Source organism: Protopterus annectens, chromosome 6.part0, assembly GCF_019279795.1.
Source record: "Protopterus annectens isolate FY-2018-M chromosome 6.part0, PAN1.0, whole genome shotgun sequence".
In the NCBI taxonomy this organism is placed as follows: domain Eukaryota; kingdom Metazoa; phylum Chordata; order Ceratodontiformes; family Protopteridae; genus Protopterus; species Protopterus annectens.
Genome location: NC_056737.1, coordinates 1,848,075,370 through 1,848,093,724, shown reverse-complemented (window position 1 = coordinate 1,848,093,724; position 18,355 = coordinate 1,848,075,370). Strand labels below are relative to the sequence as shown.

The 18,355-nt window shown below is 44.1% G+C and overlaps 1 protein-coding gene across 4 annotated transcripts in view; it reads right to left on the bottom strand.

Moving 5' to 3' along the window:
- The window catches only part of MYO1B (myosin IB), a 2,891,345-nt gene that overhangs the window by 2,406,189 nt on the left and 466,801 nt on the right, over positions 1-18,355 (bottom strand). For all 4 annotated transcript variants that reach the window (XM_044075201.1, XM_044075202.1, XM_044075203.1 and 1 more), the window contains exon 3: positions 3,570-3,685. In XM_044075201.1, the coding sequence (XP_043931136.1) occupies positions 3,570-3,685 (116 nt within the window). The remainder of the gene's footprint in view (positions 1-3,569; positions 3,686-18,355) is intronic.

The window sequence follows — 18,355 nt, the reverse complement described above, 5'->3', positions numbered from 1 at the left end:
TGTGCAGAAATGTGGAAAGGAATCTGCTGCTTTGCTTTCATATGACAGAAGAATAGAAAACATGGTCATTTTGCACTAAATGAGGAAGTGAAAAGATCACACACATGGTGATCCAATTTCATGAATATGGTACAAGTAAGCTGGGGCACAAGAACTATTCTTGAGGTGTAAGCATATACCTACTAAGTCTGTCCACAACAGTATTGGCTCCCTGGGATATAGATCATATAAAAGCGGCAACCTTTCTAGAGCACATACTCAAAGTACTCTAGGTAGTGTCCTCTCTTCCCCCTGAAAGATGGGTCACCAGTGACGGAAGCCATTGAACAGGGTTCAGAATGACTTCCCCATGAGAAGGTTGTCAGAAATCAACCACTGAAGTTGTGTTTTGCAAAATTCTAAAATTTTCAACATGGCTTGCTACTGCACCTTCAGAATCCAAAGAAAGACCATTGAGTGGTATGTCATGTGGGGAATCACCTGTATGGCCAGGGTTATAAGGCCCAGCAGCTTAAAACCTTTCTGGTTACAAAGGGAAAGGTTACAGACAGGAAGGGATGGTAAAAAGGCATGACAGAACTTGGTACTCAGGGTGCAACTAATAAAGGTTATAAGCTTCATGGGCATCAGTTATGACATCTGAAAACTTACGGTGTAGGAGAAACACCCATTGCTGGAAGATGTCTTCAAGTGTCTTCTTACCAGGTGCTAGTTTTCCAAATATGTGAAGTTCTTGACTCCCTGTAAACTGGTGTGGGCTGCTACCACAGACAGGATCTTGTTTAGCACTCACAGAGCCGTAGTGAGATTAGTGTTAACAACTGGCAGCGTCTGGTCCTCAAGTGAAGCACAAAACACTTCTCAAATGCTTATATTTATGTGTCGATAAGCATCTTGACAGTGCAAACAGCAAATACGGTCTCCTTCACAAAGATGTGGGAAAAGGGTCTGAAGGATAACTATGACAAAAGTAACTCTGGGAGTGAATGTGGTACACTTAAGTCAAGAACAGACCTTCAGCCTCCTGGACTTCTTAAGAATAAAACAGAATTTGGAATAAAATCTAAGTTCTTGTTGGTTGGTGGAACATTCTGGATGACCTTTTTCTTAAACGGCTGAAAATAAATTTTTTAGCAAAGGAAGTTGGAAGGGGGGGTGTCTGTTTTTAAGACAAAGTGAAACAATACCCTCAGTGTTTTACCTCCCTTGACCATGCCTCTGTTGTGAGAGTATACCACTGAGGAACACTGAAAGATTATCTCCCACTAATCACCTACTACTGCAGATGGCCAACACTGGAGCTGCGAGTTGTAAGCTGTCATTAGGGCTGCCCATAACTTCTCTGAAAGCAGAAGAGACTCTTGCTTCTGTTTCACTGTCCCTACAGGGCTCCCATGTGGATAAGTTATTCCTGAATCCTCACATAATACTGCAGTTGTTGCTGCAGGTTTTACAGGAACCACAGTCTCCAGTGACTCTGTTGCATCCTTGTATAGTTGCAATATGGAGTATACAACTTCAGGGCTGCAGTTGCAAGGGACTGATCTATTTCTTCATAGCCTTATGGATGCCAACAAAGCTAGGAACAAACAGAAGGGTGTCTATGAAATGGGGGTCACTGAAGGACAGTTAAATATCCTTGGTAAAAGAGATACGGTGGAGCCAGAAGTGATCCAGAAGTACAGGTACGGAATCCTGCAACTGTAGCAACCGAATTAGCAAGTTTATGTGCAACTTAAACCATGAACTTGCTTACTGATGTAGAGGGGAAGGGCTACATCACAAGAAAATCCTACAAAAACTCTGCACACCTCTGGTGTAAAGGGATAAAGTTCTTAACCATGCCCCAAAGAACCTCTGTTCAATTAGTGGGGGAGATGGAAGTGAGCAGCCAATGTCAGATATCTATCCTGGAAGAAGGGAGGCAGTCTAGGCTTGTTGCAATAAAGAGCACTGAGAGCTTGGCAATCTTCGTACTGCATTAGCTGCAAACTGATTTGTCAGAAGGTTACAGAAGCATGTAAGCACCTCCCAAAGACAGTGAAGGCAGAGCTCGCAAGGTAGTTGCACAGTGGCAGGAGTTACGACACACTCCCTGGCAGCAGTATGATGCTGCACCAGATTCATCTCCTCACTGTTCCTGGATGCGTGTCAGGTTGAGCCTTGTGGAGGCTAAGACAGGTCCAGTAGACCCAGCAAATGAGGAGAAGAACTGGTGGCACCTGATGGTCAGCTGTAGGAAGGAAAAAAACTCTGTACAGGTCCTATTTAGTGGCAGGTTTATACCTACTAAATAACTAGAAGTTTCCCCTTGGCAGAGTTTTGGCAAGACTGGAAATTTTAGTTTAGTGTGGGCATCCATAAGCCAGTATGTTTTTCAGAGAAAGATGGAATACTTAGAAAAACACTCACAATGGGAGAAGATCAGGAAGCTGTGAAGTCTATTCCTACCCCAGATATGTGAACTGATTTTTCTATTACTGACACTGCAGTATATCATAACTGGAGGTGCTACAGTCCTCAGTGTACTGTCCTACTGATCAGATGTCAAAAAGAAGTGCCCAAGTTGGTAGCAGCTCAGGTGGATGTAAAAGATCCCATGGCATTTATTAAAAAGAGTAGAGGAAGTTCCCTGTGCAAGCTTCCCCTAGTTAGTATAAATACTGTCTTGGGTCTCCACTGAAAATATGTTACTGGCCTAGTGGGACTAAGCTGGTCAGCAAAAGACAAATAAAAATAAACTTATTTATACAATTTTCTGTGATTTTTTTTCAGGTACAGAAATCTGCTGTATTCCAAACATACTGTAAATTATCAGCAAAAAAGAAAAAAATCAGAACTCTTCCTTACTGGTCATTTGACACAGCTAACCAGTTACTCATCCTTCTGTGACATGCCTCAAACAAACATGTAATACAGCAAACACAAAATTCAATAAATAAATTAATAAACAAGTGACTTTAATTCTAAACAAGTTAAACCAATACTAGCAAACATTAATACTGAAACAACCAAGGAAAGCCACCGGAAAAGGAAGAGAGGGGTACAGTTTCAGTGAAAACTCAAATGCGTTTATCAAGAACATAAAATGATACTGAAAAGAATGGAGGCTCCACAGACAGCAAGCATATGTGTGTAGGGGGGATACTGTTATGCAGTACACACAGAGTTATTTCACATGGGCTTTTCATAAAAATCTCTAAAATATTTCCCCTGCAGAGTAGAAGAGCAAAAATTAAAATAGCTGCTAAACCACTAAGGCATGCCTTCCATCATAATGCACAACATACTTCAAAAGAAAACAAAATTAATACAATCCAGAGAAACAGTAAGTGTGACACATAGCTTGGTCCTAGCAAGCAGTTTCTCAAAAACAAATCAAGCAGCTCACAAAAATAACATCTGAGGCTCTTGCATTATGAATCAGTTGTAAACAAATAGTACATTCTTTAGTTTAATATTAATACCATGGATAGATTCACATCCTCTTCCAGTTTGTTATCCAAAGTAAATAATTGAAGACAGCTGGTAAAACATTCTTCCTCCCTCTTAGAGACTATGATACTTACATGTGAGGACTGAGTTCGTAGAAGTTTCTGTTCCTGTACTCCTCCACTTTCTCAGGGGTATAAATAGGCAATGATCGATAAGGATTTATTGACACAACCACACTCCCAATATAGGTCTGAAATGAAAAGAATAAAGTATGTCAAAATAAAGTAGTTTTTTTTTAACATTACAACATTAGAATAAATGAACACTGTATAGTTCAAACTGCAATTTTCCACTGCAAGTACTGTTAATTACCTTTTTACACAAATTATTTTTTTTTTAATGATCATACACTCTCAGGTGTTATGCAGTCTTACAGTTCTGTTATCAATCTACCCCAGGGGAAATAAATTTATCTATAACTCAAAACATTATGTCCCGATCAGAAATCTAAAAACAAGCAGACTTCAGTGAAGTTTGTTTATACATACCAAAAACCTAACATTAAACTTGAAAATGTAATTACATACTGCATGTGTTATATGTATAACTTCCAAACAGGTACTGTACTAACCTAGATTTTCAATTAACAGTCCTACCAGACACCGGAAATCAGATATACTTGTTCCACATACAGGAACAGCTGCACACAGCTATGGCTATTACTACAATGGTACCACAGTTGGCTTTTAGAAACCATTTTGTCCCAAAACAAAGTGACATAGATGACCATAAAAGATGCAGTCCTTAAAGAAAGTTGCATCTAATGGAGGCATAGTTTTAGGAACTAGTATGGAAGATCATTCTATTATAATATGGGAAAGAACAGTTGTGTAAAATCTTAGCATAACAGTAGATGTCCTCTTCACTGTTGCAGTATTCTTGACAAAGTACTCTTAACCATAGGGAACTCCTGCCAAGGATAGCCCAAAGTCCGGCCAGTATACTAAAACCTTTGGATCTAGTATGCACTGTGTCACACATATGCTGCCCGCACAGGACGTACAGCATGTACAAATACTGTTAGCTAGAATTGAATTGCCTCAGGAGAGAACAGGCTCCATAGGTCAAAAGGAGGCTATGCACATCCAAGTACATAAAATAAAGAGGTAAAAGGGAGACCCTCAGCCAGGAGGGTATACAAATCAAAACCCAAAAGAAAAAGGGGGAAGGAGGGAGGAACCAAATACTGTAACAGTGAAGAGAAGGACATGTACTATTATGGTGAGATTTTACATAAATGTACTATGTCCTTCTAAATCATTGCTGCAGTATTGGTAACCACAGGGAAAGTACAAAAGCCTCAAGAAATGGAGTGGGAGGTGGACGACTAGGAACAGCCCTCAAAAAAACCCATGCAGGATGGCCCTAACAAAACCTGCTCTGGCTCTAGAAACCATATCCAATTTATTATGCTTAGTAAATGTATGCACTGAGGACAAAGTAGGAGCTTCAGGGATGGAACTGGTATCCAAACCACTTGAGGAAAATACCAAAAGAAGCAACAGTCCTAGTGGAATGAGTTCTAACTGAAATAGACAAGACACATGCCATGAAAAGAATAACAAAAAGAAATGGCCATAGATATCTAGGAGGAGATGGTTTGCTTTAAGACAGCTAAACCCAAAACAAAAAAAGCTGGTCAGACCTATGAATGGTCTTAGTTTTATGCAAATACCCAAGCTGTCTGTGCAGATCCAAGGTATGTAGGACCCTCTCACTAGCAGATGGTGGAGAAGGAAAAAAGGAATGGAGCTGTACTCCCTGATTTAAGGACATCTCATTAACAACTTTGGGCATAAATGAGGATTTAGTATGAAGAGACACCCTGTCTATGTGAAAAACCAAAAAGGGAGGAATGATCATAAGGGCCTGAAGCTTAGAAACCCTCTGAGCAGAAGTAAGAGCAAGCAACAAGACAGTTTTTCCAGGTACAATGTTGCAAAGAAGCTGAAACTGCAGCTCAAAAGAAGCTGAGTCAATTTTTCCAAATAAAATTAAGGTTCCCAAGGAGGAAGAACAGGCTTCCATTGGAGCCTAAGATGCAGTACACCTTTAGGAAATTGACCTCAAAATGAGAAGTCAAAGGAGGATTTAAAGGCAGAGAGGCAGAAATAGCTTACAAATAGGCCTTCACAGAAGAATAGGCCAACCAAACTAAAGCAATTCACCCAAACAGAAGAGAAAGTACAGTTTTGTACCTACCATAAATATAGATGTTCGAGTGCTAATACAGCTGCAGTCATAACAGATGGGTTCTCCTGCCGTCAGGCGGGTCCACGGTCGGCCGAATTCCAAAGTCTAGGTCTGGCGTCGGTTGTCGTCGCTTCTTCCCTGACGTCAGTGCGACAGGGGTATAAAGGAACCAGCCAACGCCATTTTCTTCAGTTTTTCTTGCCCCAGATGTCAGGTGCCCCCAGAAGGAAGGCAATACATAAATTTGTGTAATAAAGCAGTGCAATATAATCAAAATACAGTAGTTGCAAGCAAATACATCATAAATGAATACCCCAATCAGGTTGTATGAGGATGTGTTAGCCTATAGGTCTGTCCCAAGAGGAGAAGGAGGGAGGGAAACCTGGACTGCAGCTGTATTAGCACTCGAACATCTACATTTATGGTAGGTACAAAACTGTACTATGTTCATCGTGCATACAGCTGCAGTCATAACAGATGGGTAGAATCCCAAAGCTAAGAAAGGGGTGGTAGGCACTAGGTGGAACTAGGAGGAGCCAGGATGCCCTGCAAGACTGCAGTGGCAAAGCCTGTTCTAGTTTTGGAGTATAGTGGTAGGTGGTAGTGCTTGGAGAAGGTATGCACAGAACTCCAAGTGGCTGCTTCCAAAATATCTTTGGTAGGAACTCCTCTGAGGAAAGCTGCAGAGGTAGCTGTGGCCCTTGTGGAGTGAGATCTGATGCCTGTAGGTACAGTTTTGCCATGAAAAGAATAGCAAAAGTGTATGCAGTGGGCTATCCATTTTGAGATTGTCTGTTTCGAAATTGGCTTTCCTTGAGCTCCTACAGCATAGGACACAAAGAGCTGTTCTGATTTTCTGAAAGGTTTTGTTCTGTCCAGATAATAACGTAGTTGTCTGTGGATGTCCAAGGAATGTAGTAATCTCTCCCCTTTGTTTTGAGGATTAGGATAAAAGGTAGGTAAGTGTATGGCCTGATTCAAAGCTACCCGGGATACCACTTTAGGCATAAAGGACGGGTTGGTTCGTAAGGAAACTCTGTCCTGATGGAAGATGATAAAAGACTGCACAGCCATGAGAGCTTGTAGTTCTGAAACTCTACGAGCTGAGGTAATAGCCAGAAGGAAAGCTGTTTTCCAGGACAAATATTACAAATCTGATGAGGCAGCTGGCTCAAAGGGAGGTAAGGTCAGTTTTTCCAGAATTAAATTGAGATCCCAAGCAGGTATTGGTTGTTTCCTTGGGGGTCTTAGATTCTTAGCCCCTCTGAGGAACTGTCTTAAGAGAGGGTGAGAGAATAAGGGTGGATCAGTGTTGTATTCTGCAGAAATGGCTGAGGCATGGATTTTGATGGAGGAGAATGAAAGTCCACTGCTTAGCAGCTCAGCTAAATACTGTAGTATTTGAGATAAATTCAATTTTCCAGGATCCTGGCCCTTTTTCTCATTCCAGACACAAAACTGTTTCCATTTTGCGGAGTAAGCTTTTCTAGTTGACGGCCTTTTGGCCTCCAAAATGACATCCTGCACCTCCTTGGAGAGTAGGGTCTGTTGTGATGCTAAGGAATCTTCCATGCGGCTAGATTGAGTGTTTTTAGCTGGCTGTGAAGAGTTTTGAAGCTGTGCTGAGTCAGAAGAAGAGGCATTAGAGGCAGGGTCCATGGTGGGGAATGCGTCAGGCTCCTCAGGAGTGGGTACCAGTGTTGTCTTGGCCAGTCCGGAGCAATGAGAATCATCTTTGGTCTGTCTGCTCTGTTTTCAATAGAACTTTGGGCAGCAGAGGAAGAGGTGGGAAGGCATAAACTGTCATTGATGTCCAACTGAAAGAGAGAGCATCCACTCTCCAGGCCTTTGGATGGAAAATCCTTGAGCAGAATTTGGTCAATTGGTGATTTTTGTGGGAGGCAAAGAGATCTATGTCTGGCCTTCCCCATGCTTGGATTATTTCTGTAAAAACTTTTGGATGCAATTTCCATTCATGTGGATCTGTCATATTTCTGCTTAGGTTGTCTGCCAGTGTGTTTTCCTTGCCTGGCAAGTACTGTGCTTGTAGTTCGATTTGTAAGTCCATGGCCATGTTCCAAAGTGACATGGCCAGTCTGCATAGGGGGTATGAATGTGTTCCTCCCTGTTTGTTTATGTACCACATAACTGTGGTGTTATCCGTTCTTATCAATAGTTGATCTGGTTGTAGAAGGTCCTTGAAAGCTATAATAGCATTTATTACTGCTAGCATTTCCTTTTGATTGATGTGAAGGTGCTTTTCTTTTTGGGACCATTTGCCCTGAATGCACTGATCTGTCATGTGCGCCCCCCAGGCGTAGTCCGAGGCGTCTGTTGTGATGACTTGATTTGCTTGAGGCTTGCTGAATGGAAGACCTGTGTTTGTTTGGCATGCTTGAGCCCACCACAGAAATTCCTTTTGCAGACATGGAATTAGTGGTATTATTGTTTCCAAACTGTGGCTGTGTTGAGACCATATGTTTTTCAGGTACCATTGAAGTTTCCTCATATGCAGCTTTGCACATGGAATTAGTAAGATGCAAGATGCCATGAATCCCAGAGCCTGCAGGATTTTCCTTGCAGTCAGCCTGGTGCAATTTGCTAGTGCTCTGAAGTATTGAGTTAGTTGCCCCTGCTTCTCTGGCGTGAGGTAGGTCATCTGGGTGTTTGTGTCCAAGTTGGCACCCAGGAAAATTATCTTCCGAGAGGGTATTAGCCTTGATTTCTTTTTGTTGACTGTGTATCCCAGAGAGTTCAACAACATTATTACATAAGCCAGATGTTTCAGAAGAATGTGCTTGCTGTCCGCTTGGATCAGGCAGTCGTCCAAATAGGGGTATATTTGTATCCCTTAAAGTCTGCAGTAGGCAATTACTGATGCCAGGCATTTCGTAAATACTCTGGGCGCAGTAGATAAGCCAAAGGGCAATGCAGAGAATTGATAATGGGTTGAACCTGCAAGAAATTTGAGGTACCTTCTGCAATTTTGTCTGATTGGGACATGCAGGTATGCCTCCTTGAGGTCCAGTGTTACCAGCCAAGACTCCTTGCCCAGCATGGGAAGAAGTTGCTGTAGAGTGAGCATCTTGAATTTTGGTACGAGTAGAAATGTGTTTAGGATGGATAGGTCCAAAATAGGTCTCCAATCTTTTCCCTTCCTTGGTACCAGGAATAGCCTGGAATAAAAACCTTGACCTTGTTCGTGCGTAGGTACCTCTTGAATAGCTTTCATGTCTATGAGATCTGTAATTTGCCTTTGTGCCTCTGCCCTTTGATTGTGTGGCAGGTTTGGCATGCCTCTCATTTTTGGAAGGGTGTGAAAATGGAATCTGTAGCCTCTGTTTATAATGTCCAGGATCCATTTGTCTTTTGTGACAATATGCCAATTTTTTTAAAATAATGCCAGCTTTCCTCCTAAGGGGGCTGCCATTTGAGTCTTGCTTGGCATGCAAAGGGGAAAGTTACTGGGCTTGCTTTCTGAATGATTGTGAGTTATCCTCACCACCTCTTTGTGTAGGAGCTTGCCATTGTTTGCCTCTAAACGATCCTTGGGATTGTCCTCTGCCCCTCGGGCGCCTGTATCTGCCTCTTTGGGGTCTGTCCATGGCTGGAAAGGACCAATTTTTAGAAGGCCAATTTCTACTGAAACGTGGGGGTTGTACCTGTAGAAAATCTTTCGCAGTTTGCATTGATTTAGCCTTTTCCTCCATTTTCCTTAATACCTCCTCAGCATTAGCACCAAATAATACATCCTTTTGAAGAGGGGCATCTAGTAATTTGGCTTTGACATGATCAGGCAAGGTTTGTTCCTTGAGCCAGGCATGTCTACGTATGACTGATCCTGTAACAGCAGCTCTACATGAGGCCTCTAGAGCATCAAAACCACATTGTAAGGTATGCTTACCCACTTGTTCTGCACTATGCATCAAATCCTGCAACTCCTTCAAGTCTGGTTGTTCAGGTTGTGACATTTTACTTTTCAATTGTGATAACAAAAACTGTTGGTATTTTAACATATGGAACTGACAGTTTAAGGCCCTCATGGTTAAGGTAGCCGAGGTATATACCTTTTTTCCCCACCTTTCTAAGGATCTGGAATCTCTCGCGGAAGGTAATGGATTTTTAGCAGTGGAGGCCTTAACTCCCTTGGGGCCCTGTGAGATGGTTTCTGGGTCAGCGGCATGGCTTTTGTATAGAAATTGGTGTGAGTCAGGAACCCTGTAGTACCTGTCAGGCTTAACTGGGGCTGGAGGTAGAGAGTCCGGGTTAAGGCAGGCCTCCGAGTAAACATCATCTAGGATGTCCAAGACAGGAGGTATAGCCAGAGGCCTGTGCTGAGGTAGTAAGAGAAATTCCCTAAGCCTTTTCTTGGAATCTGAATAATCTTGGCCTTCCCAGTGGAAGTGGTCCCTTAAGGTATGCAAAGTTTCCCCAAATGAGTAATCCTCTGGGGGGATACAGAAGGAATGGACTCCTCCGCATCAGAGTCTTCAAAAGGGGAGTAAGAATGTTCCTGATCATCAGAGTGCTCTGAAATAATGGAGCCCTGATCAGAGGAGGGGGATTCTTCCTCCACTCTGGGCCTTTTGTCCGGTGGGGGTTGAGAACCCCTGATAACAATAATTAAATCCTCAGCCATTTTAAGCATCTGTTTTTTTAGGCATGGGGCCTGGAGATGGGCCCTGTGTAGCTTGTCTCTTAGAGTACATGGCTGCTTTAGACTTAGTGAAAGCCTTGATGGAGAAAGAAGAGGAAGGTCTGAAGACACCTTGAGTGGAGGTAGACCTGTCCACATTTTGAGGTTCAACGCCAAGAGTGGCTTTGGTATCTGTAGTCGGGGTGTGGGCCGAGGAGCCTGCGACCTCGGGCACAGGAGACACCGCCAAAGAAGTGTCGTCGGTAGTCAGGGGCTGCGTAGGCACCTCGCTGAGAACCGGACCATGTGTAGTTGGCTTTGGCGCGGTGTCGGTAGAGGCCGCGGACCTCGTATGTCGGTCCTTATCTTTGCGTTTTTTAGACAAAACTGGAGTCGGAGTATCCGACGACATAATATAGTTAAATGTTTTTCCAAAATAATGTTGGGCGAACTCCGCCCGACGCTTAATGGTGCGTTTGTTGAATGTAGCACAAAAACGACAGACCGAGACGTCGTGGTCTGGGCCTAAACAAGGTATACAGAGGGAATGGATATCCTTATGCTGTATTTGCTTCCCACAAGAAATACAATTATTAACTTTGTCTGACATCGGTCTGAGGCAAGAAAAGTTTCAACGGGTACTTAGCTTTCAAGAAGACTTCGGTTTCAAAATTTTCGTAATTTCAGGAGCTGGCCGACCGGCACTTGCGAACTGCTTCTGCTTCGGGCACCGCGCGGCAAGAAAGACTGAAGAAAATGGCGTCGGCTGGTTCCTTTATACCCCTGTCGCACTGACGTCAGGGAAGAAGCGATGACAACCGATGCCGGACCTAGACTTTGGAATTCGGCCGACCGAGGACCCGCCTGACGGCAGGAGAACCCATCTGTTATGACTGCAGCTGTATGCACGATGAACATCTAGAGGACCCCCCACTGATAAAGGGTCCTGGCTACAAGCATGACATCAGACAGAAAATCTTTTCAATTTTGACATAGAAGACTTTGTTTATGGGTTTTCTTGCCTTCTGTAAAACCATGAGCACATCCTCAGAAAAGTAGGACTTGAAAGGGATTAAAATCCTATAATCCACTGTGTCAGTTGAGATCTGTGGATGGATGAGTAACCCAACCGGTGAGGTAACTTGTGGTGATTGCCCCTGGCCAGATGTATTAAGAGGGGGAAAACCATTCCTGTCTTGGCCAAAAGGGAGTCACTATCAAGATTTTTTGGGAAGTCCAGCTGAATCTTTTGCAGAGTTCTTGGAAGAAAAGAAAGCGGAGGCAAAGCACAGAAAAACATCCCCTTCCAAGGAAAAGAAAGGGTGCTCACCTTCCACACTAGATGGCATGGCACCCTGGAACAAAAAGTACAGTTTTGTACCTACCATAAATGTAGATGTCCGATAGGTATGCATCTGCAGTCCTTACATATGGGTTGTCCTGCTTCAGGCAGCCCTTCGGTCGGCCGGATTCCAAAGTCTGGGTGGCTGATGTTGCCCTTTTCCCCGACGTCAGAGCACCTGGGGTATAAAAGTGTCAGCCGACGCCATCTTCCTCAGTTTTTCTTGCCCCAGATGCCAGGTGCCCAATAAAGAAGGCTACATTTTGGAGAAATGAATAAATTCCAATCATGCAAAGCAATAAAAAACAAATACACCATAAAAGATAACCCCAGCTAGCTAAAAGAGGGATAGGTACCCAAAGAATACCACAGAGGGGTAGGAGGGAGGGAAAACCTGACTGCAGATGCATACCTATCGGACATCTACATTTATGGTAGGTACAAAACTGTACTATGTCCTTCAAGGATGCATCTGCAGTCCTTACATATGGGTAGAATACGATAGCCAAGCTGGGGGTGGTAGGACCTAAGAAAAGGATGGTGTAGCTAACATGCTCTGCAGGACTGCAGTAGCAAAGCCTGCTCTGGATCTGGAATATAAAGGCAAGTTGTAATGCTTGGAAAATGTATGCACAGAGCTCCATGTAGCAGCTTCTAAAATGTCCTTTGTAGCCACCCCTCTTAAGAAGGCTGTGGAGGTGGCTGTTGCTCTGGTGGAATGAGGTCTGATGTTAGCTGGCACAGCTTTTCCATGAAATGAGTAACAGAATCGAATGCAATTTCCTATCCATTTTGAAATTGTTTGTTTGGAAATTGCTCTTCCTTGTACACCAGCAGCATATGCAACAAACAGTTGGTCAGTTTTTTCTGTAAGTCTTAGTTCTGTCCAAGTAGTAGCGCAACTGTCTGTGAATGTCCAGGGTATGCAGAAGTTTCTCTCCTTTATTTTGTGGATTTGGAAAGAAAGTAGGCAGGTGGATAGCTTGGTTCAGTGAGACCCTGGATACCACCTTTGGCATGAATGAAGGATTGGTTCTCAAAGAGACTCTGTCCTTATGGAAAATGAGAAATGGTTGTACTGCCATGAGGGCCTGTAACTCAGATACTCTTCTTGCTGAGGTTATGGCCAGAAGGAAGGCAGTTTTCCAAGACAGGAATTGTAGTTCTGAAGATGCTGCTGGTTCAAAGGGAGGTAGAGTTAATTTTTCCAACATGAAATTAAGGTCCCATGTAGGCACTGGTGGTTTCCTTGGAGGGTTGATGTTTTTTATCCCTCTTAGGAACTGCCTTAGCAGAGGATGAGAAAATACAGGTGGATCAGTGTTGTACTCTGCTGAAATAGCTGAAGCATGAATTTTTATGGATGAATAAGAAAGGCCATTATGGAGCATTTCAGCCAAGTATTCAAGGATATGTGGAATGCTCATCACTGTCGGATCCTGACCCTTTGCGGTGCTCCAGGTTCGAAATCTTTTCCATTTTGCTGAATATGCCTTTCTTGTGGAAGGCCGCTGAGCTTCCATGATGATATCCTTTACCCTCTTGGATAGTTTATCTTGGCGAGGAGTCAATGTATTTTCCAGGCTGTCAGCTGCAAGGTTTTTAGGCTGGAGTGCAGAGTTTTGTAATTGTGCTGTGTCAGAAGAAGTGGCCACTGTGGTAGAGGCAACGGTTTCGTGCGTGACATGCTCTTTAACAGTGGGTGCCAGTGTTGTCTTGGCCAGTCCGGAGCTATCAGAATCACTTTTGGTTGCTCTGTCCTGATCTTCAGTAAGACCTTGGTCATTAACGGAAGAGGTGGGAATGCATATACTGTTAGAGCATTCCAGCTGAAGGATAGGGCATCCACTTTCCATGCTTGAGGATGGTATGTCCTTGTGCAGAATTTCTTCAGTTGATGGTTGTGGGGGGAGGCAAAAAGATCTATGTCCGGCCTTCCCCATGATTGTGCTATCTGAAGAAAAATGTCTGGATGCAACATCCATTCGTGTGGATCCATGGTGTTTCTGCTTAGGCTGTCCGCCAGTACATTGTCCTTTCCTGGTAAGAACTGGGAATGCAGCTCTATACTGCATTTTAGGGAAAGTTCCCAAAGATTCATTGCCAGCCTGCAAAGAGGGTAGGAATGGGTACCTCCTTGCTTGTTTATGTACCACATAACTGTGGTATTGTCTGTCTTTATTAGCAGGTGACCTTGATGCAGGAAATGTTCGAAGGCCTCGATTGAATGTATCACTGCCAGCATTTCCTTTTGGTTGATGTGCAGGCGCAATTCCTTTTGTGTCCATTGCCCTTGAATACATCTGCCCTTCATGTGCGCTCCCCATCCATGGTCTGAGGCGTCCGTTGTAATGGTTTGGCTGATATGAGGCTTGCTGAAAGGCAGACCCATGTTTGACTGACTTGCTTGTGCCCACCACAGAAATTCCTTTTGAAGGCATGGAATGAGGGGGATCAAAGCTTCAAGGCTGTGACTGTGTTGAGACCATAGACTCCTTAGGTACCATTGTAGTTTCCTCATATGCAGCCTTGCTTGTGGAATCAGAAGAATGCAAGATGCCATGAAACCCAGGGCCTGCAGGATTTTCTTTGCAGTCAGCTGGGTTTGTGTTGTCAGATTTCTGAAAGAATCCGGTAATTGTTCTTGTTTTTCTTCTGTGAGAAAAGCCATTTGGGTGTTTGTATCCAGCTTTGCACCCAGAAAAATTATTCATTGGGATGGAACAAGTCTTGATTTCTGAATGTTGACTGTGTATCCCAAGGCCTGTAGTAGGCGGATGGCATAGTTCAAGTGTTTTACCAATGTTTGTTGGCTGTCCGCTTGTATAAGGCAGTCGTCCAGGTATGGGTATATTTGAATCCCCTGAAGTCTGCACTGTGCAATTACTGATGCCAGGCATTTCGTGAATACTCTGGGCGCAGTAGATAAGCCAAAGGGCAATGCTGAGAATTGATAATGCTCTGAACCTGCAAGAAATCTGAGGTGTCTTCTGCAACTTTGTCTTATAGGGACATGCAGGTATGCCTCCTTGAGGTCTAGAGTTACCAGCCAGGGCCCCTTGCCCAGCATGGGAAGGAGTTGCTGTAAGGTCAGCATTTTGAATTTTGGCACGATGAGATAAGTATTCAGTGCGGACAAGTCCAGAATAGGCCTCCATTGCTTTTCTTTTCTTGGAACAAGGAATAGTCTGGAATAAAATCCTTGGCCTTGTTCTGTGTAAGGAACCTTTTCTATTGCCTTCATTTGTATTAGTTTGGAAATTTGCTTGAAAGCCTCTGCCCTTTGATTTGGTGGCAGGTTTGGCATGCCTTGTCTTTTTGGTAATGTATGAAAATGGAATCTGTATCCTTTGTCTATTATTTGCAGTATCCATTTGTCCCTTGTAATACTGTGCCAATTTTCTGAGAATAAAGATAGCTTTCCGCCCAAAGGTGCTTCCAATTTAGCCCTGGTTGGCGGAGTCAAAGACAAGTCATTGAGTTTGTCCTTGTGCAGTAGTTGTAGGTCCTGCACCACCTCTCTGGTTAGGAGGCTGCCATTGACGTCCTCTGTAGGAGCCGTGAGCTTGCCCTCTACCTCTGCCACGCCTGTTTTTGCCTCTTTGAAATATGTCTGTGTCTGGAAAGGACCAATTCTTAGAAGGCCAATTTCTGCTGAATCTTGGTGGTTGGACCTGGAGAAAATCTTTGACTGTTTGAACTGATTTAGCCTTTTCCTCAAATTTCTTTAAGACCTCTTGAGCCGTGGAACCAAATAACTTTTGTTTTTCCAGTGGTGCATCCAGAAGCTTTGCTTTAACATGATCTGGCAGTGTTTGTTCCTTCAGCCAAGCATGTCTACTTATGACTGCACCTGTCATTGCTGACCTACATGAAGCTTCCAATGCATCATAACCACACTGTAAGAAATGGTTGCTAACCTGCTGACAGTTATGCACCAGATCCTGAAGCACCTTACGGTCTAGGGGTTCAGGCAAGGATAGTTTTTTATGCAATTCATCTAACAGATACTCTTGATACTGTATCATATGGAATTGACAATTTAATGCTCTCATAGAAAGAGTGGAAGAAGTATACACTTTTTTACCCCATCTCTCTAAAGCCCTGGATTCCCTTTCAGAAGGAAGTGGATTCTTGGCAGTGGTGGTTGTAACCCCTTTAGGGCCCTGGGAAATAGTTTCTGGGTCAGCAGAGTGGCCCTTGTAAAGGTATAGATGTGAGTCCGGGACCTTTAGTACCTGTCAGGTTTGACATGAGCCGGAGGAAGGGAGTCAGGGGAAATACTAGACTCAGAGTACACATCTTCTATAACATTTAAAACAGGAGGAATAGCCAAAGGTCTATGCTGAGGTAAATGTAAAAAAGTCCTTAACCTCTTCCTGGAATCAGAGAATTCCTGGCCTTGCCATTTGAAATGCTCTCTCATGGAGTGAAGGGTCTCCCCAAAGGAAAACTCTTCAGGAGGGGAGGCCGAGGGAATAGATTCCTCTGCATCAGAATCCTCGGAGGCCAGAAGGGCCTCCTCCTGGTAGTCTGAAAGGGCAGAGTCATCTGAGGCCTCATGAGAAGACTGGGGATCTGTCTGCTCAACCCTGGGCCTTTTGCCTGGAGGAGGTTGAGAGCCCCTGTCTGGATGTGGCTGAGAGCCCCTGATTAAGGAAATAAGGTCTTCAGCCAAACTTAAAATTTGTGAACCGGTAGTGGATCCCTGAGGAATAGCCTTGGGAGGGAGAGATTTTGGCTGTTTAGCAGCTTTAGCCCGTGTAAAGGCCTTAATGGACATGGATACAGGAGGCCTGGCTGCCCCACGTGCTGGAGTAGTTTTATCAACAGAAATGGTGTTGGATATTTCCTGAGCACCGGTTTCAGACGGAAATTCTATGACCGACTCAGAGATGGCCTCCGGTACCGAAGTTACCAGTTGTGCGGTGTCGTCGGTCGGAAGCAGTAGAGATTCGGCTTCAGTAGAGACCGAGACACTCGCGGTAGGCCTAGGCGTGGAGTCGGCCGAATCCGCGGACCGCGTGTGTCGGTCCTTATCCTTTCGTTTTTTTGGGTAAATGAGCTGTCGGAAGCTCCGACGGCATGATATAGCAGAAATTTTCCCAAAAAAATTCCTCTGCAAACTCTGCCCGACGCCTAAGAGTGCGTTTATTGAAGGAAGCACAGGCTGAACAGGCCGAGACGTCGTGGTCTGGGCCTAGGCAGGGTAAGCAGTAAGAGTGGAAATCCTTATGAGTTATTTGTTTCCCACAAGATAAACAATTATTAACTTTAACCGTTTAATCTGACATCGGCTGAGGCAAGAAAGAGTCCCCAACGGGGTACTTAGCTTTTTTGAAGACTTCGGTAGCTGAAATCGCAGGAGCTGGCCGACCGGCACTTGCGAACTGCTTCTGCTTCGGGCACCTCACGGCAAGAAAGACTGAGGGAGATGGCGTCGGCTGACGCTCTTATACCCCAGGTGCTCTGACGTCAGGGAAAAGGGCGACATCAGCCGACGCCGGACCCAGACTTTGGAATCCGGCTGACCGAAGGGCTGCCTGAGGCAGGACAACCCATATGTAAGGACTGCAGTTGCATCCTTGAAGGACATCAGAGGGAGATGGCTGTTCAGAGGGGAGGCAAAAAGATCTACCTGAGGAATACTCCAACAATGGACTATGTTGAGAAAAGTACAGTTGTGTACACTTACCATAAATGTAGATCTTCGAGTGCATTCACTGTTGTAGTCATTACATTTGGGTAATCCTGCTGGCAGATTGCCCTCAGTTGGCCTGAATTCCAAAGTCTTGGGTCCTGCGTCAGCTGTTGTCACCCCTTCCCTGACGTCAGGTTGTCAGGGGTATAAAAGAAGCAGCCAACGCCATTTTCTTCAGTTTTTCTTGCTCCAGATGTCAGGTGCCCCCTAAAAGGGTAGCCAAAATTTATATATATATAAAAATACATGCACCGATATAAACTTTACCTTCATCTACCAGCAAATACAGCACATAGGTTGTATAAATCAGAGAAGGAAAGAAAAGTTCCAGCAGAAAAAAGTTGGATGAATACACCCGAACATCTACATTTATGGTAAGTGTACACAACTGCACTATGTTCTTCCTGTTTCACTGTTGCAGTCATTACATTTGGGTAGAGTCCCAAAGCTATGGTTGGGAGGCTGGAGCTAAACAGAATTAGGAGCGGCTATGAGGCCCTGCAGAACTGCAGTGGCAAAGCCTGCCCTGGATTTAAAGTAGAGTGGCAGATGATAGTGCTTTGTAAAGGTGTGCAATGAACTCCAAGTAGCAGCCTCTAAAATGTCCTTGGTTGGTACTCCCCTGAGAAAGGCTGCTGAAGTGGCTGCAGCTCTGGTGGAATGTGGGCTAATGCCCTTAGGCACTGGTTTGCCATGTTGTAAATAGCAGAAACAAATGCAGTGGCCTATCCACTTTGAAATAATCTGCTTTGAGATAGCCTTTCCTTGTGATCCTGCAGCATATGCCACTAGTAATTGCTCTATCTTCCTAAAAACTTTGGTTCTGTCCAAGTAGAATCTAAGCTGTCTGTGTACATCCAGAGAATGCAGAATTCTCTCCCCCTTGTTCTGTGGATTTGGAAAAAAAGTTGGCAGATGAATAGTTTGGTTAAGAGCCACACTGGACACCACATTAGGCATAAATGTTGGGTTTGTCCTCAGTGAGACC